The 23,043-nt window shown below is 38.2% G+C and overlaps 1 protein-coding gene across 4 annotated transcripts in view; it reads left to right on the plus strand.

Moving 5' to 3' along the window:
• LOC136864302 (vacuolar protein sorting-associated protein 26B-like) overlaps positions 1–23,043 on the plus strand; it is a 385,738-nt gene that overhangs the window by 59,778 nt on the left and 302,917 nt on the right. For all 4 annotated transcript variants that reach the window (XR_010859291.2, XM_068226233.1, XM_067141107.2 and 1 more), the window contains exon 2: positions 3,559–3,702. Coding sequence is in view for 3 of the 4 variants with exons in the window: in XM_068226233.1 (XP_068082334.1) it covers positions 3,559–3,702 (144 nt within the window). In the remaining variant the exon portion in view is untranslated. The remainder of the gene's footprint in view (positions 1–3,558; positions 3,703–23,043) is intronic.

Consider the following 23,043-nt stretch of genomic DNA (forward strand, 5'->3'; position numbering starts at 1 on the left):
CTGTTCTCATGATGTCATCCATTACTATTGTAAACAGGATTGGTGATAGAACACTTCCTGTCTCAGCTCACTAGTTATTTTGAACCAACTTGTCCTGCCAACTTGTGTTTGCACGCAACTACAACATTCCTTATACAATGCCATGATCATTTTTATTAATCCCTGTCCAATTCCTTTTTGCACCAGACTGTCCCAAACTTTCGTCCTGGGGACACTGTCATATGCCTTTTCAATGTCAATGAATGTCATCACCATATCATTCCCGTACTCCCAATGCTTTTCCATTAGTTGTCTCATAATGAAAATGGGCTCTGTTGTTGACCTTCCACTTCTGAAACCAAACTGATTTTCCTGTATCTGATTCTCAACCCTCAACCTTATTCTATTTTCCAGTATCCTTTCCTTTATCTTAGCAACATTGGATATTAGAGTAATTCCCCTGTAGTTCTTCAAATATCACCTTTCTTGAAAATTGGGATGATTATTCCTTTTTGCCAATCCTCAGGGACCTCCTTATTCTCCCAGACATTCCTGAGAACCCGATATGTCCACTGCAGGCCTACAGCTCCAGCTGCCTTTATCATCTCCACTGAAATTTCATCTATTCCAGCAGTTTTTCCATTCTTCATCTTACTGCCATTTCAATTTCATTCATTGTAATTTCTTTATCCATTTCTTCATCAGCTAATTGCCTTTCCTGGTCATCCATTGAATGACTGTCATCCGTTCTTATGTTCAGCAGCTTCTGAAAATACTCTCTCCATCTATTTCTTATTTCTTCTGGCTTTGTTAAAATTATGCCACCTTCATCCTTCACAAATCTGGTGTTTACTTGATCTCTCTTTTTGTTTCTTAAGATACCATACAGTAGTTTCTTGCTGCCCTGCGTATCATCTCTCAATTTCTGTGTGAATAAGGCCCAGCTTTTCTTCCTCCACTACTTTCTTGGCCAAATTCTTTGCCTTCACATATTTTCTTCTTTCTTCAGTCTTAGATGTTTTCCATGCTTTCCATACCATTTTCTTTTCCTTCACTTTAATCTTTACCCTATCATTCCACCAGTGTGTTTCTTTGTCTTTCACATTTCCTGATGTTCTACCACACACCTTTTCTGCACATCCAACCAGTGCTTCCTTAAATCTTTTCCATTCCTCTTCAACATTCCCCACCTCTGTCCTGGGTACCAAGGGTATTATTTCTCTTTGAAATTCTTCTTGTATGCTTTTCTCCTTCAACTTCCATACTTTAATTCTTTTCTCTCTTTTTAATTGGGGTTTTTCAATCTTTCCAACTTTCAATTTTCCTATCACAACTCTATGATCTCCACCAAAGGCTTCTTCAGGCATGGCTGTTACATCTACAAGGTTCTTCCGGTGTTCTTTCTCTATGATTATATAATCAGTCATGGTCTTTGTTCGTCTGTCTCCCCAACCATACCTTGTAATCTTCTGACTGTTCTTCTTCCTAAACCAGGTGTTTCCAACAATCATTTGATTCCTCATGCAAAAATCCACCAACAACTCGCCTTCTGGATTTACATTTCCATATCCCAAGGGCCCTACAACATCTTCCTTTCCTTGTCTTTCCATTCCAACTTGTGCATTTAGATCTCCCATCAATAGTACTTCCTTATCTTCTATCTGTCTCTCCACTTCCTCTAAGAAGTCCTCTAGCTGTTCATCTATGCAACCAGTTTGTGGGGCATACAACTGAAATAGATCTTTCACGCCATTTTCAAACTGGAGTCTCATCATCATCATCATCCTCCTATCGCTGATGTACTTTGTATATTCCACATATTCTTGGATTTCTCTTCTAAGTATGATGGCCACTCCATTTTTTGCTTCAGGTCCTCCGCTGTAATACAGCCTGTATCCTTCTCTCAGAGGGATCTCCCCTGTACCCCTCTTCTTGGTCTCGCACAGTCCAAGTATGGATCTTTTTCTATCATGAAGTCAACCAGTTCTTGTCTTTACCGTCAGTGTCAGTACATTTACTGTTGCAATTTTGATGTAGTTTGGTGCTGGTTGCCCATTTTTCACAGTTCCCCCAGCACCTGAAGAGCTGCGCGTCGCTTTTAGCTGGGGACGCCCTAACCTTTTCCGAGGCACCATATCTGTTTTGTCCATATAGGCTATTGTTACGATGGGCTTGCCACACCCAAAGGCATTTTATACCTACTGCCAGGTTCAAAATTAGGCTGCCCCTAACATGGAGACAGACGCCTTTCGTAGCCGCTCCTCTGGAGTACAGACGCTACAGGTATGCCCCTTCCGCCATCTCCGCCGTAGATGCCGTTGAGGTCTTCACTCATAACCCTGAGCTGGGACCCATACCAGATGTTCCACACCAGGTCAGTGTGCTCTGGGACTCACATAGGCAGGGGCACCACTCCCTGGGTAGGGCTGCCTCCGAAGAGGGTCCCTACCTGCTACCTATTCTCAAAACTATATTTTTCAAAACCATTTCCGTTGTAACTCCTAAATTATATGGTATATTGCAATGCCACTTTTCTCACAATATCTTAGTGTCTACAAAGCTGACCTAACTCATATACCTAGGGTTGATAATTGTTTGGAAAAAAATTATCTACATGCAAAAACATGACCAAAATATGCAATATTTAAGTAACACAAAATTAAAAATACTAATTTGGCAAATATAGTTCTGGAAGTGGTCAGTTTTATAGCTGTCACTTCAATCAGTACACTTAAAAAAGCAGAACAGTAATATATTGATGAATGGGCCAGCTATGAAGGAAACGATGAGTACAGACACAAAAGGAGCCACCATTTTGAATAATTAATTGGCGAATTCGATAATGCCAAAATCAATTCTGAGATATGTGCTTGCATAGTAAACATGTAGTATGCTTCATTTAGAAAGTTTCATTGTCATACATACAGTAGAAGATGATATAAAAATTATTTAAAATGTCCAAATTTTGAAGGTTGTTTACTGTACCCATCCCCTTAAGTGTGGCCAGTATCCAATATTCGGGAGATAGTGGGTTCGAACCCCACTGTTGGCAGCCCTGAAGATGGTTTTCCGTGGTTTCCCATTTTCACACCAGGCAAATGCTGGGGCTGTACCTTAAGGCCACGGCCGCTTCCTTCCCACTCCCAGCCCTTTTCTGTCCCATCGTCGCCATAAGACATATCTGTGTTGGTGCAACGTAAAGTCAGTAGCAAAAAAAAAAAAAAACTTTGTACCAGTATGACTTGCATTGCAAAGCAGCAAAGTTGTTGTGATCAATTGTATCATATGAATGTGAGTAATTTGAAACAGCTCAAAATTTGGATGTCTCAGGGAGAGATATTGCAACCATTATCCCTGGCTAGCTCATGTTACATATGTAATAATGCTGGAAACTGCATACTGTACTTAGAATTCAGAGAACTTTCAGATTAGAAATTTAAATATTTTGAACATTATTATGGAATTAGTGAATGGTACGCTTTGGAAGTAATTTCTCTTGCGCAAATCTTGTTCATCATTCTGTTGTAGTTTTCTTATTCCATTCTTTTATATTAATATATAATCCTCTATTTTTTATAGAGTTTCTTTGGATTTGGCCAGAGTGCTGAGATAGACATTATTCTCGATGGAACTGATGGGAGGAAGATGGCTGATATTAAAACTGAAGAAGGAAAAAAAGAACGGCATTTACTTTATTATGATGGCGAAACTGTTTCGGGGAAGGTAAGAATATATATGGAATTTTTAAGTTGTTATAGAGTTAATGTGAAGAGCACTTCTCAGAATTTTGAGACCCTATTAGTCGTATAACTGTTCAGAACAGTGCCCAAATGTTACTCTGTATATAGCATAGTGGTTCTTGAAATGTACAAAAAAAATGTACATATATAAAACATTTGATTTGGTATTCAGATTCCCAGCAACTCACTGTACAGAGAGCATTTTATTAATGCTAAGTTTGCTTTATATTTGATGCATCAGGCTCATGTTGCAGGACATCTAAATTTTCCTCTTGGATAGCGGATTACTGTTGATCCTAATCACTATCATTGTCCTCTTTAAAATAGCACTTCTAGAACTATCACTCTAGTTTTATCACAATGTAGCCTACCTGACATTCACAGTTTGAGAAAGTACTGTATGTTAACTACTAAACAATTTTCTTCTGGTACTCCCATGTATCAGACCATCGAGCTCCTTGGCTGAACGGTCAGCGTATTGTCCTTTGGTTGAGAGAGCCCTGGGTTCAGTTCCCGCCCAGGTTTTTTAAAAAAAAACTGAGTATAGTTAATTCCTCTCTCAGGCACTGGGTGTTTGTGATTTTCTGAATACACATCTACATACAACACATCACACTACCAACCACCACAAACACAATAGTGAATACATCTCTCTAGAGAGGGCTGGTTGATGTCAGGAAGGGCACCTGGCTGTAAAACTGGTCTTAATCCACATTAGTGCTGATCCCAGATGATTGGAAAAAGGTGAGGAAGGAAAAACTTGTATTAAGCTGCTTGTGGCATAAAATTAGAGCTATATCTTAGTTTATGCATGCTGGAGCAGAAAAGAAAAAAAAGTACAGTATTGGGGGTTAAGCAGTTCATTGTGCACTCAACACATTATGCACACTGAAGCAGAAATTCTTCTCCAGTTGATTTAACACAATATTTCACATATTTAATATACCACTGCCTTAGTTTAGTACGAGGATATTTTGTAAATGACTTTTTTGACATGAACATTTAAGCATTTAGTTTTCTCAACTGTAATTCAGGAAGTGTGTAATGAAATGCTAAGATATCATTCTTGGAGTGTGAACAAACTGGAATTCAAGATATCTTAGTGTAGGATGAAATAGAGCAAGAAATATGCTATATGTCCTCGTTTTAATCACTTTTTTTTTTAAATGATGTCTTGATATTGAAATGATCAACATATGATTGAAAGGTGATGCCTTTCTAAAGACATATAGCAAACAAATTTATGGGTGATGTTTCTTTGAGAATGAATGGTTTGACGATAGCCCTATTCTGGAGGATGTGCTGTTGCAAGTTGTTAGTCATGTTGATCTGAGGAGTTAATTAGATTTTTGTGTTAATGGCAAGTTACAGGGGCATGGTGGCTGGCGAGACCTGCCTTGCTTCTTCAGAAGAGGTATATGAAACTGAGGTTGAATTCAGTAATACCTATTTTCAAGAAAGGATTCAAGAAGGTGTGTAATTAGAGGAATCACAATCACATTCCAGATTGCTAAGACAATGGAAAAAATAAACAGATAAATTGTAAATATACAGCTACTGAAACACCATTTTTATCAGAAGAGAAATTATGAAAGAGTAATGGGAGTGTGGGAAGGACATGGTAGTGGCATACCTACCAACATTTACGGTTTATCCGTAAAATTTACGGAAATTGCAGCATTTTACGGTGTTACAAATGGACGGTGTCATTTTAAGGCTTCGCAGACAAAAAATTTGAAACGTTAACATTCGATAATCACTCCAGTTCCGTACAATCGATTGTTGGTGTGGGTCGAAGGCAAGTCCACGATAGTCGACAACTCATTCTTTGATATGATTGATACTTTTAACCGTGTGATGTATGTGTCATTGGGATTTAATTTAAGGCTGGGATAACAGACCTTCCATGTGAATCTTAGGTACCAACAGGCTCTGCTCCGCAAATTCTTTGTTCCGCTCTGTTCGCTTGTTGTGATTTAATCCATATTCTTTGACCACGTGAGTGTTGTTCCTTGTTTGTGAAGTTGGCATTCTTTGAATGTTTTGGCCTTTTAAGGTTGACATATTTTAAAGAAGTGTTTGAGTTTTTATGTTATAACTTCATGCTTTGCAGTTTCCTGTATTCCTTGGACTAATTACTTTCGTTCCACGTGTTAGTGTTTTTTTTACCATGTGCATATTCTTAGTTCACGAGGTTGGCGTAGTGTTCATTTAAGACTTTGTGTGCTTTGACATGTTTTAAAGAAGTGTTTGACTGCATTGAGAGTTTGTTATAATTTTATGTGACGTTCTTTGATCCAAGTTCCTTTCGAAGTTTCAGTAGGTATCGAGACATTTGTTTTCGGACATTTTCATACGCTATATTCCTATTGTAGGATTCATAAATAAATCCAACAAGAAACAGTACTTCAGATGTTTAAAGAATCATATTCTGTTGATTTTCCTTGCATACTAAAATCAAGAAAGGGAGAAATAATTTAAGTAATCGCGTGAAGTACGGTAAACACGTATGTTATGTTAACTCGAAGGAAGATAATAAGAAAATCAACACCTTTTTTTTGCCAAGTCTGGAAACGTTGAGTGATGTAATTAGAGCCGAGTGTCTGTTTACTTCCTTTTTGGTGGAACACAATGTGCCCTTATGTGCGGCTGATCATGTTGGTGCTTTATTAGGAATAATATTTCCCACATCAGAAGTTACAAAGATATATAGCTCTGATCACTTGAAAACGACATGCATTGTAAATAAAATGGCGAAAAATGCACCATCTGAAGTTGAGTGCCTTCAGAGCAGACCATTTTCTTTAGCAGCGGATGGAAGCAATGATACGAATGACAAGTTGTATCCTATTCTTACATTCTATGATATTCTGCAGGAAAAAGTAGTGCTGCCTGATGTTATCACAGCTGAATTCTCATAACATATCAATTGAAAACTGTCTCTCTGCTCTGACAATGCTCCTGTTATGATAGGACACACAAATGGGGTTTCAGCAGTTCTGAAGTAAGTTCAACCAGGTTTTGCCATCATAGGTTGCATTTGCCACCTGATTAATCTGGTAGCTGAAAAAGGTGCTGGAAGATTACCACTTAAAGTGGATGAGATCCATGTTAATATATATTATTTCTTAGATAAGAGTGTCGAAAGAAAAGAATGCCTTCAGAAATTTCAGAACTTGCACAATGAAGAGGTGAAGTAAATTCTGAAGCATGTGTGTACTAGGTGTGTTATCTTTAGGCAGATGTTTGGTTAGACTACTTGACCAGTGGGGTTTGCTTCTTTCTTTCTTTCTTTCTTTCTTTCTTTCTTTCTTCAAGGAGGAAGTAATATTATGTACCCAGAACATTTCCACAAGCTTGACATCTTTCAGAATACCTAGAGTTGAACAAAGTGGATCCAAAGAGTATCAGAAGATAATTCTTGATTCTGCTACTACACATGCCCCTAAAAGAATGTCATTCTTCCAAATGTGACAAACCCATCCTAAAAAGTAAGACTTGTGCTACAACACATGAGGAAAAATTGTTTATGTTCATTCATTTATTTAGCTTCCATAGATTACAATTACATATTTTGAAATATGCCAACAGTATAGGAGTTGTCAAGTGATTTCCTAATACTAACAATAATATATGAACAATAATGAACATTTTGAAAAAGAAGAGAAAGAAAAAACAGGAACACCAAATACCTCAATGTTAGGACAGAACATCTTAATTTCTTAATTTTTTAAATAATAAATAATATTAATAACCAATATTTACAAGACAAAATAAAAATAAAATCTATTGGTGTGGTGTTGATAATATGTACAAAATCAATATGACATTAACATATTTTTAAGGCTATATACTAGATATTAAGAACGTTTACAAGTTAATAAGTAATAGCATCATTACCAGCACTTCATCACGTATTCCTCTGTACTATAGAAGCAGCTACTCAACAGGAGATTTTTTAAAGCTGTGGTAAATTAACTGACGGGACTAATATCTTTAATCATATTTGGAAGCTTATTATACAGTCTGATTCCAACAGTCTACATGTTTCAAGGCAATGGTTTTACTCATGTGTTCGATAAAAATATTATTTCTTGTTCGCGTTTGGTAACTGTGATTGTCAAAATTCCTTCTGAAGTGATCATTTTTTTTTTTTTTTTCACATGTAGAATGCATTGCATGATGTATATGCTTGGTACTGGGAGTATCCTTAGTCTCTTAAATAATGGTATGCAATGATCTAACCTGTTGTGTCGATATAATTCTGATGGCTCGTTTCTGTATTCAAAAAATAACATCAAGATTCGATTTGTAGCAGCCCCAGAGACCAATAGCATAAGTGATGACTGAATGGAAATTTCCAAAATATGCTATTCTAACATGCTCTCCACTACAACTATTAGACAAAATCCTTAAGGCAAAACAGATCTCAGAGACTTCCCTATTTTATTAATATGACAATTCCATCTTAATTTTTCATCTGTATGGACACCTAAAAATTTTGTGGTCAACATATTTTCAATTGCTTTTGCATTTAACACATTCACGCCCGTATCCGAGTTATTGCCTATAGCGCGTGACCATGCTGTGGACCGCATCAGAGTTAGCCCGGATAAGCGCAACCTTGAACTTGAGCTGTACCTACGCAGCTGGGATCTATTTTGGTCACAAATATGTGCGAGAGAGATGAATGTTCCTACTCACCGAAAACCACATGGCCACGGCAATTTTCCCTCCCAATGCACTTTCTTTGTTTTGTTTCTGAAGGTAGCCTAGCGCTCGCACAACTAGCTGTGTAGTTGGTTTGTGATTGCACAAGCGTGTGTATAGTCGCGTTCTGAAGTATAACCATGGCGTGTAGGGACAATATAAATGATGCAAGTGATACGAATTTACAAAGCACAGTTTTTCAGCTGCTTGAAAATGATCTTGGCCAGGGGTATACAGTCTATATGGACAATTATTACAAATAGCGTTTGACTTGCGAAACAATTACGGGAACAGAACACTGCCGTATGGGGAACAATACGGTCGAATAGGGGTGTACCAAAAGATCTAAAGGAACACCAGGCAATTCTCAAACGGGGTAAAAAGTGAACCCGACATACAAGTACAGTCACCTCTCTCCGAAATCTCAGCTCCATCTACACCATCAGCTCCAAGTCAACGTCGTGCAATTTTGCCGCCAAAAAGGGCACCGGCCAAGGATCCATCATTTAGGTTAGATGCGAAGAGAAAAGAGTATATTCTCTTAAAGTTTCCACCATCAAATATAGACACGTTTCCCTGAAGAATGTGCAAAGTGTGCTTCAAAACTAAAATTATTAGTGAAAAACTCTATTTTTTGGAATGTTTAGTGTTCCCATTCACCCAGGAAAGTGTGACATTACCTGCCACACCCTACAGAGATACTAGAGGACTTCATTAACGTATGTGGAAAATTATGTTTCCATATCTTGTTCAGTTTAGAACTTACTGTGAAAAGAATTCGTTGTTGTTTGCTCTGCTACTAACAGCTGGAATAGCTGGGCCAGCCCTTTAAATAGCCGCTCAGATGATGGGAGTGAATGTGTTAATATAAGGTTATGTTTTCTTTGCAGTTTTGTCATAGTAGTTAGATGCCTTGAATTCCATGTATTGGGTCTTTAAGTTGTGTTAATTTGTTTTTCCTGAACTATGATTCTAACCTAGACAGGACTGTATTTGCTGCACTTCCTATAGACATAGGGTCAGGATTATTAATAATTATCTTTGTATCATCAGCATACAGAACTGCAGTTTCTACTTGATTACTGCGAGGAAGATCATTCACATAGATCAAGAAAAGAACAGGCCCCAAAATACTACCCTGTGGAATACCTAAGTCTCACTTTTTTACCTGAGAGTGATATATCTCATTATGCCCTTTACTGTTACAATGTGTAATTTCAACAAACTGGGATCGTTTATCCAGGTATGATCTAAACCAGTCGTTAACAATTCCTGATATAATTTGTGCAACAATATTTCATGATCAACAGTATCAAATGCATTTGAAAGGTCAAGAAATAGTCCTATCGCAGTTTCATCATTATCAAGAGCATTTACAACCACGATCGCAAGTGTGAAGGTAAATGAACCTGTGTTAATATTTGCTGTTGTATTGTCCTGCTGTTGAATACTGTTGAGCTTTTTAGTTGTTCACTGCATGTGAACATGTGAATTACTGGACTGTCTGTGGAATCAAGCCAACGAACAGTCATCGTGTGTTGTGTAGCCAGTGGCACTGTGATCAAATCCGGTGGTCTACACACCGCTGCTGTAGGAGGTGACTGGACTTGGGGAAAGTGAAAATAACGCTTAAGCGTCTGCAGGTAGGACCTCCTGCTGCGGCATAAGGAAGAGCACTTTATGAATAGACTTGTAATTAGTAAGTGTGGCCATTCATAACTGGTTAGAATTGTGTGTGTTTAAATGTGTGTGTGTGCATTTATGAGGTCATCCTGAAATAAATTAGAGTAATGAAACAGATGGAGTTTTATTCATAACAGTAGAGTCAATCTCCGAACTTTTCAGCATTTGTCATACTCAATTATGTCTGGGTTCTGCTTGTCAGTTACCGATCTGAAGTGGCTCGTCCTCATTAATTTCCTTCCCTTCAAAAAGGTGTTGGAACAACTCGCAAACAGATTGTGTTTTTATGGCTTCCCTCCTGTAACTTTGCACAAACATTTCATGTGTCTGTTACTGTTTTCCCCAGTTTGTAGCAGAGATTGATGTTCACACCTTGTTCCATTGCACTGTGACGCAACCTTTCGAGCTGACTACATTTTAGTGGCTGCAGTAGTTTTACCCTGCTGGTCACATTTACTCCACATAGGGGGTACTCCTCATGTCTCTGAAGAACCTTGTGTATCACGCGCACCTGCGCCATTCAGATATGGCACCATTCACCGAACTGTTCAGACAGCTGTATACTTACACTAGTAGGTAAAGGATGGTTTAAAATTGAAACATGGATGTACTATAGTGGGCGTCCAGCTCCATGGCTGAATGGTCAGCGTTGTGGCCTTTGCTCCAGAGGGTCCTGGGTTCAATTCCTGGCCAGGTTAGGGATTTTAAAATTAATTGGTTAATTTGTCTGGATCGGCAGCTGGGAGTGTGTGCCTTCTTTATAATTAGAAATCATCTTACGTAGGGCCCCATCCTCACGCGACATGCAGGTCACCTATAGGCTTTCTACTAGAAAAAGATCTGCACCAGGCCTCTCTGGAGGCCATACACGATTAATTCGGCAGTGAGCATAATGTTCTGTGCTGATAATATTGCGATCGAGGGGAAGAATGGGAAGGAATTAACTTGATGGAACAAATGAGAACCTTGAATGGAGAATGAGAACCGGTATGAAAGAGAGCAAGGCATACTGGTGACGAGGAGGTTAATTAGCTACAAAAATGTTCTGAGGAACATTTAGGAAAAGGCAGGGAAATTTATGCATGATTCAATTCAGAATTGTGCCAGATGCTTTCAAGATTGGAAAAACAATCCTGATTTTTAAAGGTGGGGACCCTTATAACTTAAAAAAATTGGAGGCCTGTAACAATATTTTGTTACAAGAAGAAATTTAGAAAGTATTCTAGACAAGAAGCTTCGTTGGCTGCCTCAAAAATGCCAAGTCCATGAAAGTGACCTGCTGCATTGTTTTTTCAAGATGTTACCAAGGCCTTTGATTCTGTCTGTCACAATCATATACGCAGATCTCTAGCTCCTTGCAAAATGCCTGAAAATTTAAGGACTTTGGTCATAAATCAGTTAGTTGATAACCGAATTCAAATTTAAATAAATTTGGTATTATAAATTTACTCATTCGGGACAAATATTTCAGATTCCCTATGGGAATCAACATCTATATCATCAGTTTTTCAGTAATCGACAGATTACAAAAACTGTCGTGTTGTAGCTTTTGCTGATGACATAGCCCTGATAGAAAGACTAATTCACTATAAGCAGCCTTATCTTCCAAGCAGAAATCTCTCTAGCGTTAATTGGCCTAAGAATGCAGTTAACCCATTGCCTTGCAATGACAAAAATTTCTGTCACAATTCACGTGTTTCTATAAATGCAGTGACTGAAATTTTCATCCTCCCTCTCTATTGCTTTGTTGAAGATTCCATGAATACATATTGATATTTCTTTGCAATCCCAACATGCCTATGAGATGTTGGTAACCGTATTGTAGCTGTCTCAGCCCTTCAGCTATGTATTTAACTGCCAAAGAGGTATCAAATATCAGTTGAAACTTGAAAGTCATTTGCCATGTAATACTCTGGTGAAGGTGAGAGCAACACAAATATAAATGGTCTGTTATTGGACATTATAAATTTTCCAGCTAACTCATTCCTGGTTGCCAGCGTTTTGCTCCCGTGTGCTAAGTTGGGCTCATCAGTTGGTACTTATCACACCCACCAAGACGGATGGCTAGTGCATACCATGGAGGCCACTGTGTAGGCTGCTTGGAGCCACAGGTAGTGCCATTGCACTATGAGAGACTGTCTTATTACCAAAAATTGATGCCTGCTTGGCCATCAGATGATATAGATGTTTATTCCCATAGGGAACCTGAAATCTGTCCCGAATGAGTAAATTTATTACTAAATTTATTATAATTTATAATACCATGGTATTATAAATTTACTCATTTGGGACAAATATTTCAGGTTTCCTATGGGAATCAGCATCTATATCAGATGAAAGCAACATCATGGCCTAGTCAGATGAAGCTAGAATATTACTGTTTTTGGAGGAAAGCAATGTCAGTGATGGTAGTTGAATTGTTGAAAGTGAACCACGTGTGATAAACTTCGTTATTAGCTATCTACATTGACACTGTCTAATTAGTCAAACTTTTCACCTTTCAATGCACTTAATTTGTTAGATAAAAATAAGTGAAGCCTGATAAGCGATTTCTTCAGGTGATTACTAAATACTTTTAGGAATAAGCTATTACTTAGTCAGTTGAGTAAGATCTACCTTTTACTTAAAAGTAAATACTGGAAATATTTTGAAAAAATCAATTATTTACTTGTATTTACTTGCAGTTGTAAGTAAATATGTAACATACTGGAAATGACTGCTGCTGGAGTTAACTTATTTCGATTAGGTCATGACGTGCCTCACAGGAAACTGTATATCAGTGTGAATATAACCAGTAGCTGCAAGCATGTCTTAGAGTGAAGAAGAATTACCTGTAAAAATTATATCAAAGGCTTATTTTTACCAAGCTGCTTAAAGAACGCACCTCTCGTATAAACAAATCAATGATGCCAGGTATCATGCAGGCTAAAGAAAAAGCACAGAAAGACAATACAGAGGAGTTTGTGAAGAACACAGGGAAAGGTATTACTACCGAGAAGTTGAGAAATTCTCAATAATATGAATTTGCCAGATGTCAATTGGGAAGGAAATGCGAACGACAGGAAGCATGACCAACAAATGGCAAATAAGTTAATATGGGAAAGACAGCTGATTCAGAAAGTGATGGAACCAACCAGAGGGAAAAATATCCTGGATGTGGTGCTGATAAAACCAGATGAGCTCTATAGGGAAACTGAAGTAATAGATAGTATTAGTGATCATGAAGCTGTTTTTGTGGTAGTTAAAAATAAATGTGATAGAAAGGAAGGTCTTAAAAGTAGGACTGTTAGGCAGTACCATATGGCTGATAAAGCAGGCATGAGGCAGTTTCTAAAAAGTAACTGATCGGTGGAAACCGGTAAATAAAAATGTAAACAGACTCCGGGATGGGTTTAAAGAAATTGTTGAGGAATGCGAAAACAGGTTTGTACCTTTAAAGGTGGTAAGGAATGGTAAAGACTCACTTTATTATAATAGAGACTAAGGAGGTGCAGATTGGAAAGAATAAGTTAGAAATGGCTGTGGAAGTAAGGAGAAATTGAAGGAACTTGCTAGGAAATTGAATCTTTCAAAGAAGGCAGCTTAGGATGACATGATGGCAAGCATAATTGGCAGTCATACAAATATTAGTGAAAAATGGAAGGGCATATATGGGTATTTTAAAGCAGAAACAGGTTCCAAGAAGGACATTCCAGGAATAATTAATGAACAAAGGGGAGTGTGTATGCGAGGATCTTCAAAAGGCAGAAGTATTCAGTAAGTAGTATGTAAAGATTGTTGGTTACAAGGATAATTTCCAGATAGAGGAGGTGACTAACACTAAAGAAGTCTTAAAATTTACCTATGACAGCAATGACATTTACAGTAAGATACAAAAGTTGAAAACTAGAAAAGCATTTGGAATTGTAAAGGTTTCGGGGGATATACTAAAGACAATGGATTGGGATATAGTACTATATCTGAAGTACTTGCTTGATTGTTTGAAGGAGAGTTGTTATAGTAGCCCCTGTGTATAAAGGAAAGGGTGATGGACATAAAGCCGAAAATTACAGGCCAGTAAGTTTGACATGCGTTGCACGTAAGCTTTGGGAAGGCATTCTTTCTCTTTATATTAGACACGTTTGCAAAATTAATAACTGGTTCGATAGAAGGCAATTCGGTTTTAGGAAAGGTTATTCCACTGAAGCTCAACTTGTAGGATTCCAGCAAGGTATAGCAGATATCTTGGATTCAGGAGGTCAAATGGACTGTATCGTGATTGACCTGTCTAAAGCATTTGATAGGGTGGATCATGGGAGACTACTGGCAAAAATGAGTGCAATTGGACTAGACAAGAGTGACTGAATGGGTTGCTCTATTTCTAGAAAATAGATCTCAGAGAATTAGAGTAGGTGAAGCTTTATCTGAGCCTGTAATAATTCAGAGGGGAATTCAAGGCAGTATTATTGGACCTTTGTTTTCTTATATGTAAGTGATGAGTAAAGTGGAATCAAAGGTAAGGCTTTTTGCAGATGATGTTATTCTGCATAGAGTAATAAATAAGTTACAAGGTTGTGAGCAACTGCAAAGTGACCTCGATAATGTTGTGAGATGGACAGCAGGCAATGGTATGTTGATAAACGGGGTTAAAAGTCAGGTTGTGAGTTTCACAAATAGAAGTCCTCTCAGTTTTAATTACTGCGTTGATGTGGTGAAAGTTCCTTTTGGGGATCATTGTAAGTATCCAGGTGTTATTATAAGGAAAGATCTTCATTGGGTATAATCACATAAATGGGATTGTAAATAAAGGGTACAGATCTCTGCATATTATGAGGTTATTTTTGGGTGGTTGTAAGGATGTAAAGGAGAGGGCATATAAGTCTCTGGTAAGACCCCAACTAGAGTATGGTTCCAGTGTATTGGACCCTCACCAGGATTACTTGATTCATGAACTGGAAAAAATCCAAAGAAAAGCAGCTTGATTTGTTCTGGGTGATTTCCGACAAAAGAGTAGCGTTACAAAAATGTTGCAAAATTTGGGCTGGGAAGACTTTGAAGAAAGAAGACAAGCTGCCTGACTAAGTGGTAGGGTCTATGTTCTGAGCTGTCAGCGGAGAGATGGCCTGGAATGACATTAGTAGAAGAATAAGTTTGAGTGGCGTCTTTAAAAGTAGGAAAGATTACAATATGAAGATACAGTTGGAATTCAAGAGGACAAATTTGGGCGAATATTAATTTATAGGAAGGGGACTTAGGGATTGGAATAACTTACCAAGGGAGATGTTCAATAAATTTCCAATTTCTTGGAAATCATTTAAGAAAAGGCTAGGAAAACAACAGATAGGGAATCTGCCACCTGGGCGACTGTCCTAAATGCTGATCAGTGAGTGATTGATTGATTGATTGATTGATTGATTGATTGATTGATTGATTGATTGATTGATTGATTGATTATCAAACAGTTATAGAAAGGTGAACTAGTCACAAATTTATCGTCAGAGTTTGGTGTGGGTGTGACACGTGTCTTTATTCTTCATTAGGTCCCGCAAAGTTTTGCAGTTTGCGAGGAGTTCTGACAGTTCGCATGGACTCTCTAAAAGAAAAACAATGAAGGCATCATCTTTAAAAGAACTGCATGCTGCGTTATTCACGTGGTTTCAGCAAAAGAGGCGAAGGTCTACCTATTAGTGGCCCTATGATAGAAGGCAGGCATACATTTTTCACGAAAAGATGGGGCTCTCAGGGTCCTCACCAGCGTCCATTGGTTGGCTACAGAGATTTAAGGCATAGCATTCGAAAATTAAACGTCGATGGAGAAAAACTAAGTGGTGACAGCAGTGCAGCAGAAAAATTTAGATAAGAGTTTAAGCGCATAATTGAGAGAGACAATTTTGTTCCAAGTCAAGTGTACAGTGCCGATGAAACTGGACTTTATTAGAAGTGCTTACCCAGTAAAACACTAGCAGCTGCTGAAGAGAAATCAGCACCTGGTCAAAATCTAGTAAAGAGCGTGTTACCATCTTGTGCTGTGCGAACGCTAGTGGCGGCCATAAATTAAAATTAGCTGTTGTTGGTAAAGCAAAAAATTCACGTTCTTTCAAAGGAACAGTGATGAAATATTTCCCAGTAGATTGTCATAACAAATCTGCATGGATAACACGCGATATGTTCAGGACTTTGTTCCATAAGAAGTTCGTTCCGCAGGTTCGAGATTTCTTGGCGTCGAAAGGCTTGCCATTAAAGGCCGTCCTTTTTCTTGATAATGCACCCTCTCACCTCTGTTCATACAGAGTTATCAGATGATGGAAACATTGTTTCCTATTTGCCACCTAATGTAACTTCATTAATTCAGCCGATGGACAAAGGCGTCATCGCAACCTTTAAGGCGCATTATAAGCGGGAATTGCTAGGCCTCTTACTTTTTGAAGAAACGTCGATGGATGAGTTCTGGAGAAAACTGTCTTAAAGGAGCGCTTTATTTTGCCCAGAAATCATGGGATCTATTAACCGCTCAGAACATCACTAGATTGTGGAGAGAATTGTATGTTGATGTCGAAGAGCTCACAGACGATTTTCAAGGGTTCACTGATGAAGATGAAAATGAGGGATTGATAAATCCTGAAGACTGTTGAAAATAACATTCATTTTGGCAAAGTGGATGAAAGTAACATTAGGAGTGGCTTCATACTGACATGGATTGCCTGGGCATCACATTTTAACTGATGACGAAGTAGTAAATAAAAGCGCGAACGGGAACTTGGCAGTCGGCTGCGAAGTGACGAGTGAAAGTGAGGAGGATGGGGGAAAAAGAGTGCGTCACAATCGCGTACCGCTTCAGACCGCACTGGAGTCGGCTGAAACGTTAATGGATTTCTTGGAGCAAGAGGACAATACAGATTTTTCAGACATTCTGAAAATTAGAAAGCTCGGAATGGACGTACAGAAGAAAATAAGTTGTAGGAGAGTGCAAAAGAAAAAAGTAAGTATTTTTCAGAGCAGCTGAAATGACACCAGGTAAATTATTTATAGTCTGCTGGTAATTTAGGTGAATATTTAGTATGTATTGTTGTAGCTTTGACTACATTTTGGTTTTAAAAAGGGTTTAATGCACTGCAATCAAAGGTTATACGGCATACCTGCCAACCCTTCCCGATTTACCCGGAAACTTTCCGGTTTTTAACTCATCTTCTGATTTTCCTATTTATTTTTACTTCCGATTTTTTACTAATATTACCTCTAGTACGGCCAATACTCTTCCCCTACAATAAAGGATAAATTCTTATGGGCTTGTGTAATTTACGAAACCTCATTTTGAAGCGTATTTATTTGATGCTTTATTTCGTGAGTGTTTCGTCCGTCGCCTTCGTGTATCGTGTTTCCCGCTCACCACAGCAGCGTGTGCGCTTGATACAGTTGGGGATTCGGGGCGGCAATCGTTCTGTAAGCAAGAGGCTAGTGCGCGCTAACGACTCAGTTAATCGGCACGAAAGAATGAATTTGTTATTGTGTTGTTCGCGCGCTCTTAACATCATTTCTGTGCGTAGTTTCGTCGGAGTTGTAGGCCACGTGTTTTTTCATGCATTTCTATGCTTTCCCCCGCTGTCAAAGTCATATGTTGTTAATGTATGGGACATATTGAATTCTTTTGTATGTGGTAGTTTCGCGTATTTAAGTGCATAAATTTAATGAGTTGAATGTTTTTAAGGGGGTTGTGTCAGTGCCAGTTTCGGGCATTTTCTTTTCTCGTTATGGCCAAAAAATATTACAAACGTTATCTCCAAGTGTTCAGAGATACCTATAAATTTCCGTTCATTTTACCGTCTGATAAAGGAAACTACCGTATTTTCTCGCGTAATTAACGCCCTTGCATAATTTACGCATCCCAGTATTTTTGGGTCCAAAGTGGAGAAAAAGAAATGTTCACGTATTTGATGCACTCACAACTTCGAACATCCATCACTCAGCTCCGGTTGAGTTTCGAAATAGAGATGTCAACTACTCAAGTAGCAGGCTACCTATTGCGAAAGCGGGCATTCCAAACACAGGGCAATGTGCTATTAGCCTTCAAGAAATCCCACTGCACTAGTTTTAAGAGCGTTTCGGGTACGGGACATTCTGCGATTTCAAAATTGTTTGTCAGTCCACAGTAATGGAGTAATACTGCATCATACAAACTCGCGATGATCAGTTACGCCGAAACATACGGGAATAGGGCAGCGGGCAGCAAGTATTCAGTGTCCACATGAAACGTGCGCTCCACGGTAAGAGAAGTGCACATCACTTTACGCATCTCAATCACAAAGCGATGAAAATGGTTGATCTCCCACAGGTCAGACGCCAATCAGTTCCCATATGCCACAAAGTCGAACAGTCGATAACAAAGGAACGTAGTGTTATCGTACGCACTACCGGAAGCAAAAAACAATGATGTACCGGTACTGCAATGCTTGCTGTAACAGCTGATGGCAGAAAGCTTGCACCTTACATTGTTCTAAAACGAAGAACAATGCCTAAAGCAAAATTTCCGCGAGTGATCCACGTTCGTATTCAAGAAAAAGGGCGGATGGACGCGTCACTCGTACAAGATTGGATACGAACGGTTTGGGGTAATGCAGCAGGGTCCCTCCTTCGACGCCCGGTCCTTCTTGTGTTGGACAGTTTTCTTTCTTGCCGGTATGTCATTCAGGTCGTATTGTCAACTCTTAATGAGAATAATATTTTCTAGTGTCGGTACTTCAAACTGACGTGTCTAACCTGATGTACCCTATTTGACTTTTCAGAAAAATCTCACGCCGGAATTTTACGCCAAATGACGATAACCACAAATGAATTGAACCAATTGTGTTTATATTATATTTGATTTATCTTTTAAATGTAAATGAATTGTAAATAATTTGTAAAGATCTGAATTCCTTGAATAATTTATGCATCCGAAGTTTTCACCTGTATTTTTCGTCAAAAAAATGCGTTAATTACGTGAGAAAATAAGGTATCGTGCATTTGGTTGTGTGTGCCGGTGTGACATAAGTAATATTATTCGCATGATTGCAAGTGTCATAAAAGCGTCAAAAAGTCTTCAATTTCTGTATCATAAAAATGGTGCATGTAACATGTCTTGCACATGCCGTACATAGAGTGGCTGAAGACGTTCAGGGGAACTACCCTGTAACCATTTTTGTTTTCTTTAAGATTTTAAATTTAATGGTCAATTTGCATTGTAACTATAGATATGTATGACTTTTATCCTGACCTTTTTTCATGTAGACTGTGGTGTAATATATATGGTGAAATCCAAGAATTAAAAATATTCCTATTTTTGGTTTCTAAAAGTTGGCAGGTATATACGGTATGTATTTTATGTACTTTAATGTCCATTAAAGTTAGTAGTGTGGATTATCAGATTTTTAATTAACCGTTCACCCATTCCCGGGCATTAGAACGGATATCACAATCTATAAGCTTCATTTCCGTATTGATTGTAGCTACAACATAAGAACGATACTGAAGCCTCCACCTTATCAATACATTTATTTATATACTATTAATCACAGTAATCACAGTACCGGTTTCGACCCCTCAATGGTCATTCTCAGCTGTCATATACAAATATAGTTATTAAAACATCGCATTGGAAGGTGTTGTACATACATGAAAATTGACTCAATTTGACAGGCCGTTTAAAATAAGTTGTATGTTAAAATGGTAAAATAGATCCTCTCTTCTTCAGTTATAAAAAGATTACGTAATGTGAGAGGCATGTTACTACAATGTTCCTGTTGATTTGATAAGCGTAAACTAAGATTTGTACTATTGTATATGCACTGATCATAAAGTAATCACTATTTTACGTTAAAACTTATAATTATTAAAAACATTTCAGAATTTTATTCTTCTGGTGATTATGTTGCTTATTACACGATGTCCTGTTGGTAGTACAGTAGAGTCTCGATTATCCGACTTAAACGGGACCTGGAGTACGTCGGATCACCGAAAATGTCGGATAATACAGAATAACTTTGAAAATGAACTGAAACAAACAGGGAGGCTATACTGTATTACGTACTATGCTTTACGGGACTCTATTTATTGACTTATTAATTCAATTGTACAGTAGATGCAGTACTCTTTTCTTACTATGCCTATAGCCAGGTGCAGACGTCTTGGCTTGGGCTGCAAGAGGTTTGATGTCAGCATATTGAAATTCAGCCCAGTCTCATCACAATTAAAAATCTGATCACCGGATAATCCTTCAGCAAGAATTATTTCTTGAAATTGTCTTTTAAATTTCACAACCTCATCGGATTTAGCTGACAGTTTTTCTCCACAGATATTAAACTGCCCAATGCCGTACCGTTTTTTCCACCGATCAAGCCACCCAGCTCTGGCAGTAAAATTACGGGCCCTTTATTAAACTCCTTCTGGATATACACCGCCATTTCTTGCAGAATGGGGCCAGATATTGACAAGCCCTTTTCCTAGTTTTTAGTGAACCAAAGAAATAGTGCTTCACTTACTTTTTCGTACTCACATTTTTCATTTTTTTTTCTTTCTAATTTTTCAGTGCATCACTTGTTGCTCTGGTAGGGCACCATTTTTCAATTTATTCCCTCGTATATTTCCTATCTCCCACTGTAATACGTCCAACACCATAATCTGAAGCCATTTTTTGGAGAGTTTCCCCTTTGTCCAGTCTCTTTAACCCACTCTACTTTTCTTCCACAGAAATAATCACTTTCTTACGTTTACTCGCCATACTCACAGAGGATATGAAAACTATAACATCCACACCCAACCAATACTACATTGAACAATCCTACCGCATGACTGCCAGTGCTTGTCCCACAGTCGCACCCTCCACACTCCGTGTCCCAGAATTTCATCCACCTAAAGTTCAAATTAAGCCTACCAGTGTCGGATAACACGGAGTGTCGGATAAGCGAAGGTCGGTTGAGCGAGACTCTACTGTATGTGTTTCTTGAAGTGATCCGAACACTGTCTATGAAGAAATAGGTCGTAGTTTAATGTTCGGTTCGATGCATTGTCTATGCGCTATATTCATAGTATATACTAAATGCTGAGTTAATAGTAATGCATATTGTAAGTATGAAAATTTTTGTTTAGTTTGCGACGTGCACCTTAATATGACGTTATATGCTATGTCAAGTGTCAAATGGTTTACATTTTTAATGTCTTAAATGATAGCGTGTAGGCTTCTTCCTATATGTTGTAGGCTGTGGTAGGCTGTGATATACTGAGTGTTGACACTGTGTGTTGCACGGCAGCACATAGAGTTCTAGAAATGTTCTAGAAATGTATTGATAAGGTGGAGGCTTCAGTATCGTTATTAGAATGGATAATCGAGGTTTTACTGTACATACAAATAGCAGGTGTCTCAAAATGCTAAACTTTAATTCATTGAAATGTTACTCATGCTGGTAATACAGTGAAACCCCTCAGTTCAGAAGCCCCTGTATCCTGGACACCTGTTTTGATTGGACATATATTGAATGCACCGTTTATTCCCAATACTTTCACATGTTAAAAAACTGTGTACATTGGACAGCCCTTAAATTAAAGTTTGGACAGGTTCAAAACTTTATTTTGTTTTGGTGTTTTGTAATGGTCTATGGCAAACGGTTTCAACATAGTCATTGGAAATCCTGCCTGTCGAAGAGGATTTAAAACCAATCATGTTAAGACAGTCTTCCTGTACTTTTGGCTTCACAACAGAAAAGACTGGATGACAGATGATATTTTCAGTGACTGGTTTAGAGAAATCAATCTAAAAATGAAGAAGGCTAAGCATAAAATACTGTTGCTTGTTGATAATGCTACAAGCCACATAGACCTAAAACTATAAAAAGCTACACTCAAATTTATTGCCCCCCTCCCCAACTTAACTATGAAATGCAACCACTAAACAAAGGGATAATTCAAGATGTAAAATTACTGTAAAGGTGACGGTTAATGCGGGCCCTTACCAACGCATCAGATAAAATGCAATCAAATTTACTTGGAGAGTGATGCAATTCGCTGGATCCATGGTGCTTGGATGGACGTGTCTAAAGAAACAATTGTGAAATATTTGCATCGTGCAGAATATGTCCCCCAATCAACTGAAGAGGAAGAACCATCTCGGAGAGGGATTGAAATTTCTCCCAGAAGTCCTTTGCAGTGAATTGTCAGACATTGGTGTTTGTGATTTCGATAATGTGTTGGAAGTCGACGATGATGTTGCTGGAACAATTGATGGAGTGTTACAAAAAGTTAAGAATAATAAGAATAAGCCGTCCCCAAGGAGCCACTTACTCAACAAAAAGCTGTGCAGTGTATTAATGAGTTGGATTAATGTGTGTTTGTGTATAACCAGCCAGAAATTATTGAAATTCTATTTCGATTAAATCAGAAAATTTAATCAGAATGGGCACGAAGTCGTGTGACTGATTCTTCACTAAGCAGTAAAGGGCAAGTACTGTATAGTACAATATGCAAAATAAAAGATTGGACAATACTGTAGATCTTTTAATTTTTAGTTTTAATAGGCATGAAATTCAGTGTAGTGTTCTGAACCCATCATTCAGTCATCAAAAGGGACCCTAAACTTACTAGCCACCTAGCTGCGAGATACGTTGTTGAGAAAGGAGTATCCATTTTTGCGTCATTACTTGAGGGGCACCCCATGTCTTCATGTTTCTTACCCACGAGACAAGAGCTTTGAGGTTGGATTGTGATCTCTCTGAGCAGGAAAGGAATCCAGATTTATAAGATCCTAGGGGTGAATTTCAGATGGATTCAAGTATACCTGGGGCTAATTTCTAAAATATGATGATTATCCAGACGTAAATTAAAACTTGCATTGGTACAGTGGAACACCCAGTAAATTGGGAGGAATTATCATGTTATTAATTCTTCTCTAGCCAAAGATGGAAAGATTGTGCTAGGCCGTAGAAAG

This window comes from Anabrus simplex, chromosome 2 (genome assembly GCF_040414725.1).
Source record: "Anabrus simplex isolate iqAnaSimp1 chromosome 2, ASM4041472v1, whole genome shotgun sequence".
NCBI classification, from domain to species: Eukaryota; Metazoa; Arthropoda; class Insecta; order Orthoptera; family Tettigoniidae; genus Anabrus; species Anabrus simplex.